Source organism: Serinus canaria, chromosome 2, assembly GCF_022539315.1.
Source record: "Serinus canaria isolate serCan28SL12 chromosome 2, serCan2020, whole genome shotgun sequence".
In the NCBI taxonomy this organism is placed as follows: Eukaryota; Metazoa; Chordata; class Aves; order Passeriformes; family Fringillidae; genus Serinus; species Serinus canaria.
The window spans coordinates 138,318,436-138,335,668 of NC_066315.1; the positions used below are offsets into that span (position 1 = coordinate 138,318,436).

General features: G+C 40.4%; 1 protein-coding gene and 1 long non-coding RNA gene across 8 annotated transcripts in view; one reads left to right on the forward strand and one right to left on the reverse strand.

The window, feature by feature from the left end:
* Positions 1-5: 5 nt before the first annotated feature.
* On the forward strand, positions 6-4,521 carry LOC108961906 (uncharacterized). The gene is made up of 3 exons (XR_001990321.3): positions 6-456; positions 938-1,069; positions 4,043-4,521. It is a non-coding gene; the product is annotated as an uncharacterized LOC108961906 (long non-coding RNA).
* A 129-nt stretch (positions 4,522-4,650) lies between these two features.
* The window catches only part of ENPP2 (ectonucleotide pyrophosphatase/phosphodiesterase 2), a 56,260-nt gene continuing 43,677 nt past the window's right edge, over positions 4,651-17,233 (reverse strand). For all 7 annotated transcript variants that reach the window (XM_050970642.1, XM_018913336.3, XM_050970645.1 and 4 more), the window contains 6 exons: positions 14,833-14,969; positions 14,226-14,361; positions 13,378-13,455; positions 10,706-10,838; positions 9,960-10,116; positions 4,651-5,262 (listed from right to left, as the gene is read on the reverse strand). In XM_050970642.1, coding sequence (XP_050826599.1) covers positions 5,092-5,262; positions 9,960-10,116; positions 10,706-10,838; positions 13,378-13,455; positions 14,226-14,361; positions 14,833-14,969 — 812 coding nt within the window. In that variant the 3' untranslated portion in view covers positions 4,651-5,091. The remainder of the gene's footprint in view (positions 5,263-9,959; positions 10,117-10,705; positions 10,839-13,377; positions 13,456-14,225; positions 14,362-14,832; positions 14,970-17,233) is intronic.

A 17,233-nucleotide genomic window follows, 5' to 3' on the forward strand; every position in this document is an offset into this window, starting at 1 on the left:
AGAAGTTTCCCATTTCAGGAGACAGAAGAGGTTGAACAGGTTGAAGGTCCAGGAGATGCTGCCAGAAGGGGACTAGGGCTGGAGATGTATTTGGGGGGTGTACAAAGTTCCTGTTCTCTCTTCATCCAGCCTCTTTTGATATATCAGTCTTCCCTGGAGAAAATAAGAAATAATTCCCTATTTGCTGCACTCAGACAGGAAAAAAATATTGATGAACATATACCCTGAAAATAATTCAATCCTTTTCTGTTGATTGTTTACAGTGTGAAATAATCCCACCTCTTTTCTAGTAAATTCCAGTTTTTGGGTCAATCAGTTACAGCTGTGCTAATCCACAGTTACTGACTTCTTTGCCTGCTGATGTCTCCATGGTGAAACCTGCAGATGAAACCTGGGTGACCTCCCTCTGCCTTTCCTACCGTGTTTAGAAAACAACAGATAAGGTACTGCAGTAAGGTAAGGCTCCACACCAACTGTGCACATACCAGGGATGCTGTCAGCAGGGCAGGGATTTTCCTTTGGGAGGGCAGGTCTGGATAAGTTATGTCCCAAACTTTTGACTTGTAAAAAGAAAGAAACCTGTGGGATTTTTTTACTGCAGCTGACTGTTAAAGCAATGCTGCTTTTTATGTCAACATACATTTTAGTAAATGTTAGTTTGTACTCTGTAGTGACAGGCTGTTTGCAGTAACCTTGGGAATACTGCTCTTATCTTGTATTTACACAACAAGTGCAAAGAAACGAGATTAGGTATTTTTCCACAATGTTTAAAAAAAACTTTTTTTCTCCTCTCTTGAACAAGGGCTGAACTTTAAACATTTCAAACATATTTCCCTCATTTGGAAGATGTACAGTTAACATGGTATTAATCATTTACTGGCAGGTCTGTCCTGGACAGGTTATACTTATATTTTCATGACTATACCTCGTCTCTTAGGTCAAGTGCAACAGTGGTCTGAGACTGCAGTAAGGGAAATTGAAACTAGTCAAAAACTGACCTCAACTAGGACCACATACAGGATGGGCAGACAAGTACTGTGGCATCTCTTTGGGATACAGAAGGACTCTGGTAAGGAACCAGGCCTCTAAAAGCATTTTACAGGCATGGGATTGATAGAAAACCAATTCAGCATTATTTATTGCCCCCAAAGGGAGGGAGTTTTGCTTATCTTGCCCTGTATTCAAATTTTATTTCAGCCACGTGATTCTGAAGCTTTTGCTTTACAAAACATACCTTCTGCTCTCCTGTCAGTGACAGCACTATCAGAAATTATTTCAAAATGTCACATTCTAAGCCCTGTACAGGAGTGCTGTGACCACCTTTACAGTCGATACTATATGCATGCCCTTAAACAGACTATCCAACCTCTCCAATGCCACAGTTTCATCCATGCCTGTGGTAACAGCAGCCTCCCAGATGTGTTGTGAAGTTTTATTTGTCTCTCTGTGCCAAACCTGACTGCCCTAAGTGCCAAACTCAGTGGAAGAGCACAGTACTGGAGCAGAGAGGAAGTGGCAGCTCTGCAACACCCACACCCTCTCCTGCTCTGGGAAAGCCCAGCTGTATCCCTCTCTCAGGGGAATTTGCCCCTCTGTTGGTAGGGGCTTGCAGATTTTCTAAAAAAAATTTATTAAGGGGGAATTTTCTCAATTGCACTGCAAGCAGTATCTCCTCTGTCTCCTGCAGAAAGGAGCCAAGGTAATCTGCACAGAAGTGTCATACAAATTTAAAGGTAGTTAAAGATGTTTGATGTGGATGTGAGACTGAAGGGAAGGATTGCTGGAACATCAGTTCCTGCTGCTACAATTTTTTTTCCTTCAGTGAGGTCCTGAACTCTGTCCTCACTGTCCAAGATGGACACTGCCCATGTTCCTGTTCTGTCCTACAACTAGCAACATCTTCAGAGGGAACCTCCTTCAGCTTTCCTGAAAAGGTTTTTGCTTCCTGGCTGTGTGCAGGAATTAGAGAGCTATTTCACCTGTTGTACCTGACAGACTGAGCAATAGGAGGAAATCAAATGCAAGGGAAACTGAGACTTTATAAACCTGCCATGCCTGTGTATTTTCATTTGTAAAGTCTCCAAAACTTCACGTGTTCAGCTGACCAACTGTTTGCATCCAAAGCACTGAGAAGCAAGAGATCATGGCAGGAGTGCTATGGAGCAGCCTCCAGGGACACACAAATATTGGACTAATTACAAATGGTTTTTACTCACACTAAATCCATGTGAATTCTGGAAAAAGAATGGCAAGATGGCACAGACCTGACAATTAAATATTTTCATTTTCTTGTTCATCTAGAGCTGAAATTGCTTTATAACATAATGCAAACTGATCTGCTGTTACCAAACTGGAGCCAACATTCAAAAAAGTGCAGAAACTGTTGAATATTGTACCTAACTCCATAAGGAGGCTAAAGGCTGGACATGGAGAAGAGGGAAACAGCAAATAGAAAGTATCTAATCAAGCTGTTAGCTGACCAGGACAGAACATAATCATAAGTCATCAAGTACTCTGGTACTGTCAGAACAGGATGGGGACTTCTGCTAAAATTTCGCCATCACGACCATTCTGTTGGTCAGGTTACTTGGCCTGCTTTCAGTGCTTATCTGTTAAGGATAGGTGACTGTGGAAAAGGGGTTAAAAAAAGTAACAGTTTCCTGTAGCAGGGTTATTCTAGTTGCACAACTACATCTGAAGGATTTTTCCCAGAGCAAAAGGACTTTGCCAGGTGTGCAGGACACCACAGCTTCTGTCATTGTGGCAGTTGCTCAACTGAGCTGCCTCTAACCCACTGAACATGCCTCAAATTTACATCACCAACTGCAAACAGCAATTACCCAAATCCTCAAAAATAGTGTTTGCTTGACAGAAAACTTCAGTGCTTGTTCTCCTCGATGGACCTCTTACTGAAGTCAGAGAAATATCAAGAAAAGGCAACATGTAACAGAAACAAGTGGTATTTAATCCTTTCAAAATGGTCTGACAGGATTGGAAGGCAGAAGGGTTCCTTCCCTCTGCCCTAAGCTAACATTCACCCTGAAGGCTACTGGAGGCAAATTACAAGTTTCCTTTAAAATACCTGTTGTTCCTGCAGGGCTCATGCTGCTCAGAGGGATTTACAAGGCTTTAGCTTTGCATTAGAGCTTTTGTGTTGATAAGGCATCTTTCAATGGGAAAAGTAGCCCATGCCACATGCAGAAGTCACCACAAATATTTCTCAGCAGAGTTATTTCTGCTAATGCAGTAAAATAAAACAGCAATACCATGCAAGAACATGGAACCAAAGGCTGAAGAGAAGTAGGTAGGACAGAAGTAAACTACTAGTATTTACTGTCACAGTAAGAAACTTAGTGAAAAAATTGATGTTTCCCTACTCACTAATCACTACTGTTTAGTGAAACCAAGAGTTAAATTGTCTCTCCCGACCATTTTCAATCACTAATGACATTTCAGAAGCAAACTTCTTTGAACACAATATTACTTTTCAGAGCTTAAATGTTCCTTTGGTATAAATTTCATGTTATTTTGGGAGAAAATAAAATTGCATCATTTGTTCAATGTGATTAAAAACCCAAACAAACAGAGCAACAGGTTATTGTCAAAGCAAAACAGCAGTGGTGGTCTTTGTTTTAGTTTATGAACCACCACATTAAATCATTGCTAAAGTTCATGTTGAAGGAATTAGGTCTTAAGAGAAAGTTCTTTTAAATCCAAAGGAAATACCCTTTGTAGTACATGTAAGAACATTAAATTTATCATGGCAAGAAGCCCTGCTGAAAGCTTACAGGAAAATATTTCTGTGCTACCAGACAACCACAAGAGACAATTTTTAAGTTTCAAGAATAGGATGTTTCCCATAGCTTTGTGCAGTTATTAGAATTTCCATCCTAATATTTTGAAGGTATTATAAAGTATTCAAGTTTTGTGCTTTACTAAATTAAACAGAATTAGGCAGACAGAATAATAAATTTTTGTCTGGTCACAAGAGCTTTATTATCTATGTTATCATGATTAATTCCAGTTTACTGCTTTCTCTTAGATGGATGCTACAGGGATGCAAGTTGCTGTTATGCAAGAACAATTTTACTTAGGAGACCCTGGCTACTCATCTGTGCACATGGCTGAGATGCTTTCCAGCCCTTCCCTCTTCCCTTCAGCAGCTGCAATCCTCAAGGAGAAAATAGACACAACTTTCATAGAGAGAGGGAAATGTGTAAGCCCAAATGAAGACTTTACAATGGTGTCATTAGTGGGTTCAGCTTCAAAGGCATTGGAAACAATAATTTATCTTTTCCATCATCTAGGTACACTAACACTAATGCTCCATAACATGTCTTCTATAAAAAATCCTTCCCACAGTTCTGGAGCAGGGCCAAGTGGCATCAGGCATGGGGTACCCCTGCTAGCTCATGACAGCAAGTATCCTCCTGTCCCAGCTCTCCCCCTAACCAGTAATGGCTGCTGTGGGTGTCTATTTTTTGGTCTCATTGCTGAGTATCAGGACAGGGCACCTGGGCCCCTGGCAGTCCTCTTACCAGCAAACCTAAGCTCTTGAGAAGGGCTCTACCCTGTAAGAGATCTGTCAGCACTCAGCTACCCGCAAGCCCCTCTGAACATCCCTGTGAAAGGAAATCAAAACACATTAAAAAAACTGAATGTGTGGTTTATTATATTTAAGATGCTATTTGTCTATAGTGTTTAAATATCTCTGTCACACAGTTATCAGTAAATGAGTGTAATTTTACATGTTCAGTATTTTGATACACAGTACTTGACTACAAGTGTGGTAAAGGAGCATGAGAAATTAATATTTCCTTGATGCACGCATCAAACCTTGCAGCACCACTTAAAAGCTCAGAGTAAGGACTCAAAATGCAGTATCACAAGAACTACTAAATCAACCAAGAGACATACCTACATTAAACATTAGAGAAACAAAACAAATGACACAAAGGTTTAATGTTTAAGATTTGATACAGGATTAAAATACTAATATTTTTAATGTCCTGGCTTCAAATTAATAAATATAAAAACAATATAAAAATATACACCAGTTGATAAAAGGATGCACTGAGTAAGGTTAGAAAGCTAAATTTCACTTTCAAACGTATGCAGGTATGTCTTTAGGGAGAGGATTTCTGTGTAGCTGCGACTGGTCTTTCGGAAGAAGTCCAAGCTAGTGAGCTGCTCGATGTCACGGACACGTGCAGTGTGCATCTTAAGAAGATCTTCAACCCACTTTGATTCATCCTCTGAGCTCTGGGGGAAAAAAAAATAATTATCACCAGTCTTGTCAAAAATCATCTCCAAAAGGAAATGCAACTTGTCTACACTTTTGTTCCAGATTTGAAGAAGAATCTCTGCGCCTTATTCAAGAATGAATAAAGCAAATGAATTCCAAGAAAATAAATTTGACATTTAACGTGTAAGATGACTCCTGCAGTTTTATTTCAGTACCCATCTTATGATGGGGTTGACACAAAGATCACATTTATCCAGAAAAAGCTAGCCTCAAGTTGCAGGTGTTTCAGAAGAACAGCTATAGGTTTTTAGAAATCCACTGGTCACTCCATGCTTTTCTGTCTCACAGAAAGAACTCCATATTAACCACTTTTGATTTACCAAAGGCCAAACTCTAGGCTGTTTGGCTTTGAATTCTATGCCTACAGATTATTCTCAATTGACCATTGCATCATCTAACACAGTAGTATTTTAATATTTCCATTTTACTTTTAGGGGACCTTTACAATTCATTACACAGTTGGGACAATGGTTTATGTAGGTACCTAAAAATTCTTGTGACTGGAACATACACTGATAGAAAAAATAATTTAACCAAGCATTTCCCGATACAAAATAAAAAAATAATCAGGAAGGTTATGCTGCCAGAGTATCTGGGATCAGGTTGTGTTCTCTTAGGGGGTAGCTGCTGCCTCATGCCTTGTGCCAGCACCAGCACATGTTGGAGTCATCCATAAACTAAAGTAACTCGCAAACACATCAGAAAATCAGCCCTGCAAAACACTGCAGGGACTGGCTGTTTGTGTGCCTTAACCAGCCCAGCAACATGTGCCACAAGCATTGCACCCAGGCCTGGGGACAGCACAGCGGGGGCCAGACATGGGAAAAGGACAAAGCAAACAGGACTTTTCCCCCTTTGGCCCCTCTGGCTGGTACCTGTACACCACTGCTAGGGAAGCTGGTTATAGCTTGGGTATTGAGACTTCATGTGTGTGACTATTCCTGGAAATGAACCCTTTCCTGACTGTCTCAGCAATGTCCTCCTACCAAATGATCCTCTCATGGATCAAGACTAAATTCCAGCAATGCCAGAACCTATCCAGTGCAGTAGTTGAGCCACAGACCAGGAAGTGGGTCACCCAACAAGAGGCAGGAGGGTGAGGAGATCATTTGCACAGAGAGGACACAAAGTCCCAGACAGATCACAGCTGGCTGCTCTAAAGCAAATGTCCATGACCCAGTCAGCATCTGTTTGGTTCAAAGCTCTCAGCCCCAAACCAGCTTTCCTGCCCATATCACTGACAACCTGAGGACCAAAAGCAGGTCTGGAACAAGAAAAAAAAGATGCAAATTAAGAAGGAAGTGGAGGGAGTGTGTCCTGCTCACTCCCCTTTGCCTGCAGTGCGGGGCTCTGGGGATGCTCCTGGTAGCACACGGCAGCGGGAACCCCCTGCTCAACCTTCAGCCTGGCAGCCAGGGGTCTGCAAACAGGCCACAGCAGGGCTGCCACTGCACATGCAGCCACTGTGACATTTTTGCTTTCTTCTGAGCAGGAAATCTGCAGAGTTCAAAAGGAAGTTATGAGCGAGCTACAAAGCTCACTTTTCTTGAATACATGCAATTTGCAAAAGATCTGCAACGTGAATAAATCACAGGATTGGGAGGCTTGTTAACCTAGTCCAACAAGACAGCGTTTGCATGACTCCAGAAAATCAATCAACTGATCTATGTTTTATTTTTTCCAGTCCACAATTGGCCCATGAAGCCTCAGGCCCAGCAGCAAGGACTTTAAATAGCGATCAGCTAATACAGTATTACCACATAACAATGAATGAAGTGTATACATTTAAAATCACAGTTTTCTCCAGCTTTCGTGCTTAGTCCCACCTCAAAAATAAGGAGACTTTGAGAAGGAAATAGTAACAATTGAAAACAGGGAGATAAATAGGAAGAGGTGATCAATTAGGAAGCTAGCACAAAATCCAGTGGGAAAAATACCAGATATTCTGCACAAGAATATCTATGAATATCAGCTGGAAAGCTGAACATGATGCATGTAGACAGGTGGGTGAAGAACTGACTCGAGTAAAGAAATGTAAATGTTTTGCTGAAAGAGAAAACAGTGGCCTGTAGGAATTTTCTAGTAGTTTCTAGGGTTACTTCAATTTTGATCTTAGAAAGGATTTTTTGTAATGTTTTCACACTCACTTCTTGTACCAAGGTCATTAGTTGCTAGCAAAACCCCCAGCAGTTGGGAATTCCTGTCAATGCAGAGGAAGATGGAATAGCATAGTGGAGGATGCATATGCAGGAGCTCCCAGGATAGAATGAAATTGGGTTATCCAAGTTGACAGGAAGAACAGAAGGACCTGAGCTGTGCACGAATGTGAACCACCATTATAACACAGCTATGGAAAAAGCAGATTATAGGTAGTATCAGAGGAGTTGTGTCCAGTGGAAAGAAAACCATTTTCATTTTGAGATCTAAGCTGCAGTACTTAATCTCATTCATGATCCAGGTGAAAAAAAAGATTGGACTGGATGAGATGCATATTTTACCAACAGTCTCATCCTTTCTTACATGAGAAAAAAAAGAGCTCCTGGGTCTTCCATGAATAGGGAGAAGTTATTTGCCTTGAGAATCATCATAAATCATCTCTAGGGTAAATCCCAGAGAAGGACTATTTAAGACGTAGAAAAATGTTGACACAAGAATAAATGGGCATAACCTCACCATGAATAAACACAATTTAGAAAAGGAACAAATTCAGAGGAGAAGAGTAGTGGTGTTTTTCAACAGCTGTGTGAAGAGTAAGTGTGTACAGCTAGAGCAGAGGGAAAGCTAATATTTCTTCAAATCTTAAAAAAAAAAAACGGTGGAGAGGTTAAGATAAAATTCCTGTATTATCCCACGCATTTCATCCATGAAGTATGATGAGGTTTTATGCAGTCACTTCTTTGAACAAATACTATGGAACACCATGTGCAAAAGTAAGTCTGGATTTTAATGATGGATTTCAGTGGCAAAAATTTGCCTAACTGTATTTTCATTCAAGAGCAACATTTAAATATTTTGGAGTGGTTCTTTGCTATATAAAAGGCATGGACCAATATCTGCTAATGACCTTGCCGAAGAACTGAAGAGTCTCTCAAACTGTAAATACATACACCATATGTATTTACAAATAGCATGACCTACAGAGAAAAGAAGCCTGGTTTGAAATGTAAGAAATCAAGGACTAAAAGAAACCATTATTGTAAAGAGCTCATAAAAAAGCTTTAGAGAGCTATGACACACAATATAAGAAGGAAAAAAAATTTACTTTGTCATAGAATTACATATTGGCAGAGTTACAGGGCAGAGACACTAGTAACTACCAAAATAGTAATTTCCAGATCACCAATTGAATCTTGATTCAGAGAAAAGCAGTCCAGGGAAAAGCCACAATGCAATCTATGCAGGACTTCCAGAGACTTCTGGTGAAAGATGTCTCTGCCCATAACAGTTGAGATCCAAACAGGGCCAGACCTGCTCAAGAGAGAGGGATACTGCTCCAAAAGCATGGGCCCTGAAAGCAAGCAATGTTTGATGAATGAAAAAGAAACAGTGTTCAAGGTCAATTGTGCTCAGAGTTGGAATGACTATTTCTGCTTGTAGCTGGAATAGGAGTCTTAGCTTTTTTTGCCAATGCAAAATTTATAACATTAATGCATTCATTCAGGAAACAGTTGTTTGATGAGTGAGAAAGAAACAGTGTTCCAGGTGAATTGTGTACAGAGCTGAAATGACTATTTCTGCCTGTAGCTGGAATAGGAGTCTTAGCTTTTTTTGCCAATACAAAATTCATAACACTAATGCGTTCATTCAGGAAACAGTCTCCTGGCAGCCCATAGTGAAGTGTCTGTGTGCAGGAATCCACCCAGCTGTGTAATGGGAGAACAAGTTCAGGCGGAAGGACAAGTCTAAATAGAGCTGCCTGGGAGCTCTGCTGTCCTCACGGAGTGCCAGAGCCCACGGGGGACCCAACACCCTCCTGCCACACAATCAGCTGCCAAGTGTGCACTTTCTGCAGTGCTGGCCAGACCAAAGCCTTCATCAAGATTCTTACAGTAGAGGATCTTGCATCCTAATGGAAGACAGAAAAGAAACCAGGAGGGTATTTGGCCACCTCTGTAATTATAAGCCAAACTTTTCCCTTGAATCAAGGTGTTCTGGAAGCAGCAAGAATTGGCACTCTATCCTTGGCAGGTTACAGCATATACTTTTAATACTGTGTGGGTTGGATGTAATCATGCTGACTGATGCACCCAGACTGCTATAGCAGACAGATTGCATTGTATCTGCAAATGGAAACTGACCTCCATAAAAACATCAGGCTGGGTGCCAGCACAATATGTTTATGCATACAGCCTCCCCACAATGTGCTCTGAAGTTACAGTGACAAAATGTAGAATCCTACAGGCAAAAAACAATACTGCCAACCTACTGCACTGTCACTTCTTCCAGACAATTTTAGGTGCAGTAATGGTTCTATACTTTTGCTGCTGTCATGGAGGAATGCTTTTATCTCATGAGCTAATGAAACTTCAACAGAGGCACAACCCTGTGCTTCCCATTCAAGGCATTAGTGAACATTTGCTTCTTATAGTAATGGACTTTCACATATCTCAGGGACATGTTTACCACAGGGCTGCAGCAGTGCAGCTGGACTTACATTGCAGCTCTCATCATTGTCAGGCCGGTGGGGAAGGATGTAGGAGAGAACAGAGAGTGGTCCATCACACTTGTCAGCTGGCTGAGTGAAATCTAAGCAGCTGGTAATGATGGCATAGTAATGCGTTGGAACAGGGATTGCACTGCCTTCCACAAACCTGGGGGAATAAAGCAAATATTTGTCCACAAAGTTTGTTTGGAAGAAGGTTACACAAACAAGATGGTCTTTCCTCTCCTACGTGTGAGGACACACATACATTGTTGAAATGTGTTTGATTCCTGAACACTACTGAAAGTGAGCATCCAATTAGCTCACACTGTGATACTGAAATACCTCATGCAGTGCTGAAAGGCTTCTTCAGTTCAGAGGCACAGAGAGAATGCATTGCTGAATTAACAAAGACTTCAGCATGTAACTCAATACCACAGCTCTTAAGTTCCTCCTCCTTAAATTCTCCTTAAGTAAGGACAATTTTAGAGACAATAGACTGTGTGGAACCAAACTGAACTTTGTCTGGAGGATGAAAACAATTTCAAAGTCAAGGTGAACAGCTAAGTGCTGAATTGTCATTTCCTTATTTTAATCACTGTCTTACCTACATGGGCATTCAGTCCCAATAACTTTAGAAAGAGCTAGAAAACTATGTCTCCTCAAAAAAATTAAATAATGCGCAGGTAATTAATTGTTTAAGATAAAGTCATCATTAAGAGAAGCAACGGCAAAGCAATTTAAAGACAAACACTTACTGTTTTATTTTGTCAGGTGTGTCATGTAAACCATCATAGTCATAGTCAAAGATTGGTCCACTTATAACATTGACTCCATTTCGTTCAGTGGCATATCTCTTCACCAAAACCCTTTGGAAATAGTTCCATACCTCTGTGGGGGAAAAAAACCAACTCAAACCAGCCAAACAACCAAAATAAATTAAAAAAACCCAAAACAAACAGAAGAAACCCAACCAAACAAAACCCCCACATTTGGATAAATCAAAATATGTCAAGATTATAAAGTCTTTTCTTCCTCAAGATAAAAACCTAGAGGATGTTATTCATATGACAGTAGGGGAAATGAAAGACTAAGCATTACAGTTACTGCAGCTTCATTCAGTTTTGTCAATAAAGCCTATTCAGACTTTGTTCTCTGTTGATTTTTTCCCCCAGCCAGTGATAAAGGAAATACATGCTACCACTCCCAGGACAGCATTGCCATAGGCCTTGCACAGAGGTTCTGCTGTTCCTTCACCAAGCTGTAGAAACAGCTATTTCACAGGTTTTTGATGTCTCTTTAAACATTGCCTTTGCCTTTGTTATCTGCTTACAGGAAACTCTGCTGGGGGGGGGGGGGATGTTAAGGGGGTTTTTATTAATCTTAAAAAGGATAAAGTACCATAATTAAAACATAAAACCAAACATTTTAAAAGAAAGATAAATACAGATTCATTCAGTTAAATTCTCCTTTGATACAATACGTTTAACTTTTAAACTAGGTGCCATCAAGGATAACCAAAGACGTGTCATTGCAGCAACCTTTGGGAAGAGCATGATGCACTTGCTCCCACCATGTCCTCCTCTAAAAGATTCTTGCAGAGATGGGAAACACACTGGAACCTCCAGTGATATAATTCTTTTCTTCTTTTCCTTTTTATTTTAACTAACAGAGGTGTGGGTAAAGAAAACTTCTCAGACTTTTAAGAGTTTAACTCTTGTCTTGCAGCTCAGACCATTAAGTCCATGGCTCCCTGGAGCTGGTGGCAATGACAGCCTTAGAAAGCCCCCTTGAACACCTTGTTCCAACACTGCTCAGTGCCACATGCAGTCCCAGCTGGGGCTGATGCCCAGGGCCCTGCCAGCAATGGTCTAACAGGAACCTCAGCCTAATTACTTGGTAACACCACTTCTGCAGCTGCTCACTCCCCCTTTGCATGTGCTTTACCAATAAAAGTCCAAAAAAGAAAGAATCTCCCCTATCCCACTGCCTCGAGTTTTGTAGCTAAATCAGATTGGAGCTCCACTTCCCACTGCAACCACATACAGAGCAATGCCAGGGCAATGAGGGGCCAGTCCAGGGGTATCATTTTGGAGCTCTAACAAAGCAGGAGCTGCTTAAGCTAGTCTCATTATGGAAAAAGTGGACACAGAATTATTGCCAGTGGGGATGGCATGGGACAGTGAATTATAAACACAAAACAAAGGAGGGGGCCTCTGCAGCCAGCACAGCATAGCACTGCCACCTCCTATTTAACCTGTCATGGAAAAAGATCCATGTAATGAGCTTATACTTGGCTCTCAACACTGCAACCTGTACACATGGAGTGGTTTGTACCTCCCTAGGAATGACATTAGTACCAGATTTTTTTTGTAAGGAATCTGTCGCCCACATGTGATGAAGAAGGCCACTAGACAAAATGGGCTGCTAGAGGTGGGTTGTTCTCCTGTGATTAGCATTTCAGCCAAATACTCAGATTAACATTAACATTAAGAGCATTTTTATGAAGTGATTCAGGAGTGGGAAATCCCCAATAATTTTTCACTCTTTAATCAGTCAAGTGCTTTTGCTCAAATTTCCAGCAAACATCACCACTTGGTCCTACACAGAGGTTTTTCAGTTAAAAACACTCTTTTCTGGTTAAAAAGGAAAGGGCTCCCATAGGCTTTGATGTTTATCCAAACCTCTCTGGCCTAAAATCTAAATTGGAAATCTCACAACAGGCTCTTGAGATTCTTCCAAGCCTTGTCAATCCCTGCCAGGCCAAAAATGCCCCCAGAATAGCCTGATGGTTTTCCTACCTCTTGGCAAGGCTAGAGAGAAAAGGGATGTGCAGACAAAAGAAATGTTAGTAATATAACCCTTCAGCACTGAAAGTTTCAGACAGGTTTTAATCATCCCTCATTTTACATAAATTGGTTTTCTATTCTTTTTTTTTTTAACAGGTAATAAATATGTTCAGTCTCCCTCTAAGGGCATGGATAGAAAAATAAAATGTAATCATTTGTCCCTGAACTACAAAACACCAAGGGCACACTCCCAGGCTTGTGCACATTCTCAGGCTCCAGTTGTTGCCTAAGTATGTTCTGCACTAGGTTGGACTACAGACAAGAAAATCTGAATGGTCTTACAGAAAGTGAATTTCTGTGGCACAAAGCACAGCTGTGGACTCACAGCACGACTGTACCCTGATATTAACCCAGCACCAAGAAAAATAAACCTTTCTTAAAACTTAAGCCTTTCTTATGGCAGTTTGTCTGCCCATCCCAAGCACTATACAGGTGTCCACAGGTACTAGCTACTGGCTACAGGTAACTGAATTTAATGTTCTAAACTTCTCCGACCTAATCATTCCATAATCCAACACAAAGTGAAAAAAAAAAAAAAGCTTGCTGGTAAAGAGAAGTATAGTCATGGAAAGAGCACTTACTTTTGAAGGCGGGATACATTGGAATGATATTTGTTATTAGAAAAGCATCATATTTTGCTTCTGCAGAGGAACTTAATTCTGAAAACAGGGAAACAAAAATATCAATAAAGAGAAGAATTTCAGAGAATATGTTTTGAAAATGGCTTCAGAGATTAACCAAAGAGAATACCATAATCTAAGCAGCAATCTGAATGTTATATTCAGAAGTGCACACTACATACACAAAATTTGTCTTCAATGTGACAGCTGATCATGGGAGGGAAGAATATTATCTTTGCTTCAACTGTCAATAAGTTCAAAATATTTTCATGTAGCCTATCTCTTTTTGCTGTCTTAAAAGGCAGAGAGTTCTGCAGGTTTTTATAAAAGATGACAACAATTTCTTGGGAGAGGAGTGTGGGATTATCTTCTAGTTCTGAGTGAGCCTCTGCACCAGTAATTCCATTTCAGAAATTCACCATAAAATATTTCAGTCACTGAGTGAGGAAGACAGAGCAATGAAGTTCAAAACTGTGAGACAGTTGTGCCCCTTCAACATTTACCAATCCCAGATGATCATGGACCCAATACTGAAGCAAAGCAAGTGCATCAGGAGAATCAAGGGTGCTTGCTTTACACAGGTTTTCTACTATCACTATTTCTATAGGATGGTAGAAACTTTTACAGTATGCAAGAGACTAATTTGGATTTATAAATTAAAAACATGTTTATCTTACTGGTGTTTGAAATCCAAATTAGTCCATTTATATCTGGTGGGGTTTGCCTGAAGTTATGTTCACACCAAAGGTTTTCCCTACAAAACAAGAAAACTACAAAATCCCTAGGTACAAAAAGCTACGTAAACTTACGAGGAGGAAAAAGGAATCCATAGGAGAGCTGTTTGTCGCCTCTGTAGGCGGCGCAGCTCTGGCTGTTCCCTGGAGAAATGCGGAGGTCAGGCCTCACACAGCTGGCCAGGTGCTCTGGGACACCTGATACCTCTGCCTGCATTGAGGAACATGGAGACAACAAAAAATGTACTTTCAGCTTTTACAGATAAAAGGAAACTAGGTCATACTGTTGACAGACTACACAGAAGGCCTTGCATGCAGTAAAATAAACCACTTGGCTGTACCACCAAATCCTGCTCCTGCATTGCTGCACAGCCCCTTCTTCAGGGAGCAGAAATCCACACGGGAGAAGATTCAAATGAAGTCACTCATAATAAAACAAACCCCCACTGAAGAAAGTTTTAAAATAAAACAGGAGAAGAAATACACAACCCTTCCTATTAAAATTGCTCTCTCATTAAGGAAATAAAATAATTTGGGAATGGTTTACAATGGTACTTTGATATAATTTCTGCTGGGAAAATTTCTCTGGGGAAGGGAAATTTTAGGACTTCACGAGGACAGATAGCAAAGAAATTTTCCCAAGATTTTTAAAGCACATTTCAAGAGTAGAGAGAACACTAACCTGTTTGTAAATAGTGTAGGATGTCCACAGAGGCATCAGGAATGTTTCACTGTAGCCACTTTCAAAGTCGTGGTGATGCAAGATATTGTATTTTGTGCGGTACAGTACAGCAGGGCGTCCATATAAAAGATGCTTCTCTAAAAATCAGAAGAAATTACTTTTATGTTTATTACTGAAAATCTTAAGGATGAAAAAAGAAAAGGGGAGTTGTCTTTCCATCAGATGTGGATTTTTTCAGTGATCATTAATAGGATACTGACCCCAAGTAACTACTAGGGAAATCTTTTGACACAGAGAAAACAAGAAGTCTTCAACTGTTCTGGCTGCGATCTCCACTCCAGGTTCACAAACACCCTTAGGGATTAAAAGTCCCTTCTCCACTTGAAATCTTGTTGTGTCACAGGGTGGAGAGAGGATGTTTTTTCCAAAAACTGGAGACTCTTTAACGATCTTTGTGTCCACATGTCAGTCACACATGAGGTGATAAGGACTTTCTTTTCATAGTTTTAAATCAGTCCCTAGCCTATCAGTCCTGCCACTCTTCAGTGGACTTTCTCTCATTCTTATGTTATTTTTTGGGGGATTTCTTTTAGTTTTTGATTTTTTTTTTTTTTTTTAATCTCAAAAGGGGGCAAATGCGCTCACTCACTCAAAGAGTAGTTTTTTCCCACTTGGCTGATACAGATTTATTCTGAAGACTGATGTGCTATTTTTTGTCCAAATATCAAAGAAACAAACTAAAAAAACTACCTTTCCCTAACTTTAGCTACAAGAAGACACCTCCAGCTCTGTAAAAACAGCCCTTCTTTCAATATGTTATGGCTAAATGTCCTTAGATAACTCTGACAAGCTTGCTTACAAAAAGAAAAAAAAAATTGAAAGGTACAGAAGCAAAATAAATTTCCTGGATAATCTTGCATTGTCCTGTACAGTCCATTGAATTTGATAACCTTTTGGCAAACACACTTGGCTTGCTTTTGGAAATTAAAACATAGAAACAAGGAAAGTGGCCTAACACAGTTCCCAGATAGGAAAAGGGCATGTTTTATTAGTGCTTGAGTACAAACAGAGGATGTTTTTATAGGGCACAAGGAAAAAAGTAGGAAATGCCTAGTCTAAGGACAAAGATGATAAACTTGCTTTATTCAAGAGAAGCTGAAGTCATCTTTTTCTTCTGCCTGTGAATATCAACATGGTGCACCATGTTGTAAAGTGCATCATGAAGGAAAACAAAATTTGCATGAAGCAGAACTGCTTGCTTAAGTGAGGACACATCATGCCATTTAACAGAGAACTGGCAAATGAGGAAATGCAACTGGTTTAAATGCTTACATCTTAAAATACACCAAAAATACTATTTTTATATTACTGCAGTGAAGAAGAATGAAAACCAGAAACTAAAATAAAGATGTTGAGATTCGAATTACAACAGTGAGGGTGTTTTTTCCTGATGCCATAAATTGCCACAGCGAGGAGTAGCTCTTTTTTAACTGAGAAAATCAGTATAACATGATGAAAGCTGCAGAAAGGCAATTTAACTCACAAAGAAGAGGACTATGGTCACCCTTTGAAACTAAAGGATAGGCTGCATTGCCCTTTCACAACAGAGAGACTGAAAACACCTTCATAAGGGAATTTAAAAAATCTCCTTAATCATCTGAACAATGCAATTTGAGTAACCTCAAAAAAAATCCATGCCTAAACTGAAAGCTTCAGAATTTGCTAATTTGGACAATTGTTATGGTAAGGGAAATGCTGTGAATTGTTATGCTGAACTCGATCACCACTGTGAGAAGGAAAACTGCTTTGGTGAGCCTTTCAGTCAGTAGTGTTGCTCAGAAACACAGCTCCTATCCCCTCTCCTCTGCTCCTCTTGCCCCACTTAAACCTGGACCACAGCCCTGATCCAGCTGAGAGTGCAACCACACAGAAGTCAGTGCTGGCACACAGCAGGAACTAGTGGCCAGGAGAGCTGGGAATGCTTTCTCCTGGGAGTTACACTGACTTGAACACTGAAGGGGAACAGAATTGCACTGAGCAGCCTGAACTAGCAGAGCACTTGTTTCTCTGCATCCAAAGAGCCAAGCATTAAGACTCACTCTTAAGAGACTGTCAAAGCAGCTGTAGCATCCTTTCTAGGTGAAACCTAAGCCTGGATAACTATGGTAAAACCCAGCCCGCAAACACAGTCAGGTTTCTTCCCCATTTACAGCCTGTAGCTGAACAGAGTTCTGCCTCATGCACCCTCTTCTTTTCTCCTGTCTCTGCCTTCACATCTGGGCTTAAAACTTCTAGAGGTGATGGAATGGAAACTTGCACTGCTTTGAACAATACTTTAGTCCTGGTTCAGCAAAAGTTCAAAACTGTGTATCTTCTCAAGTGAGCAGCAGATTGTCCATGA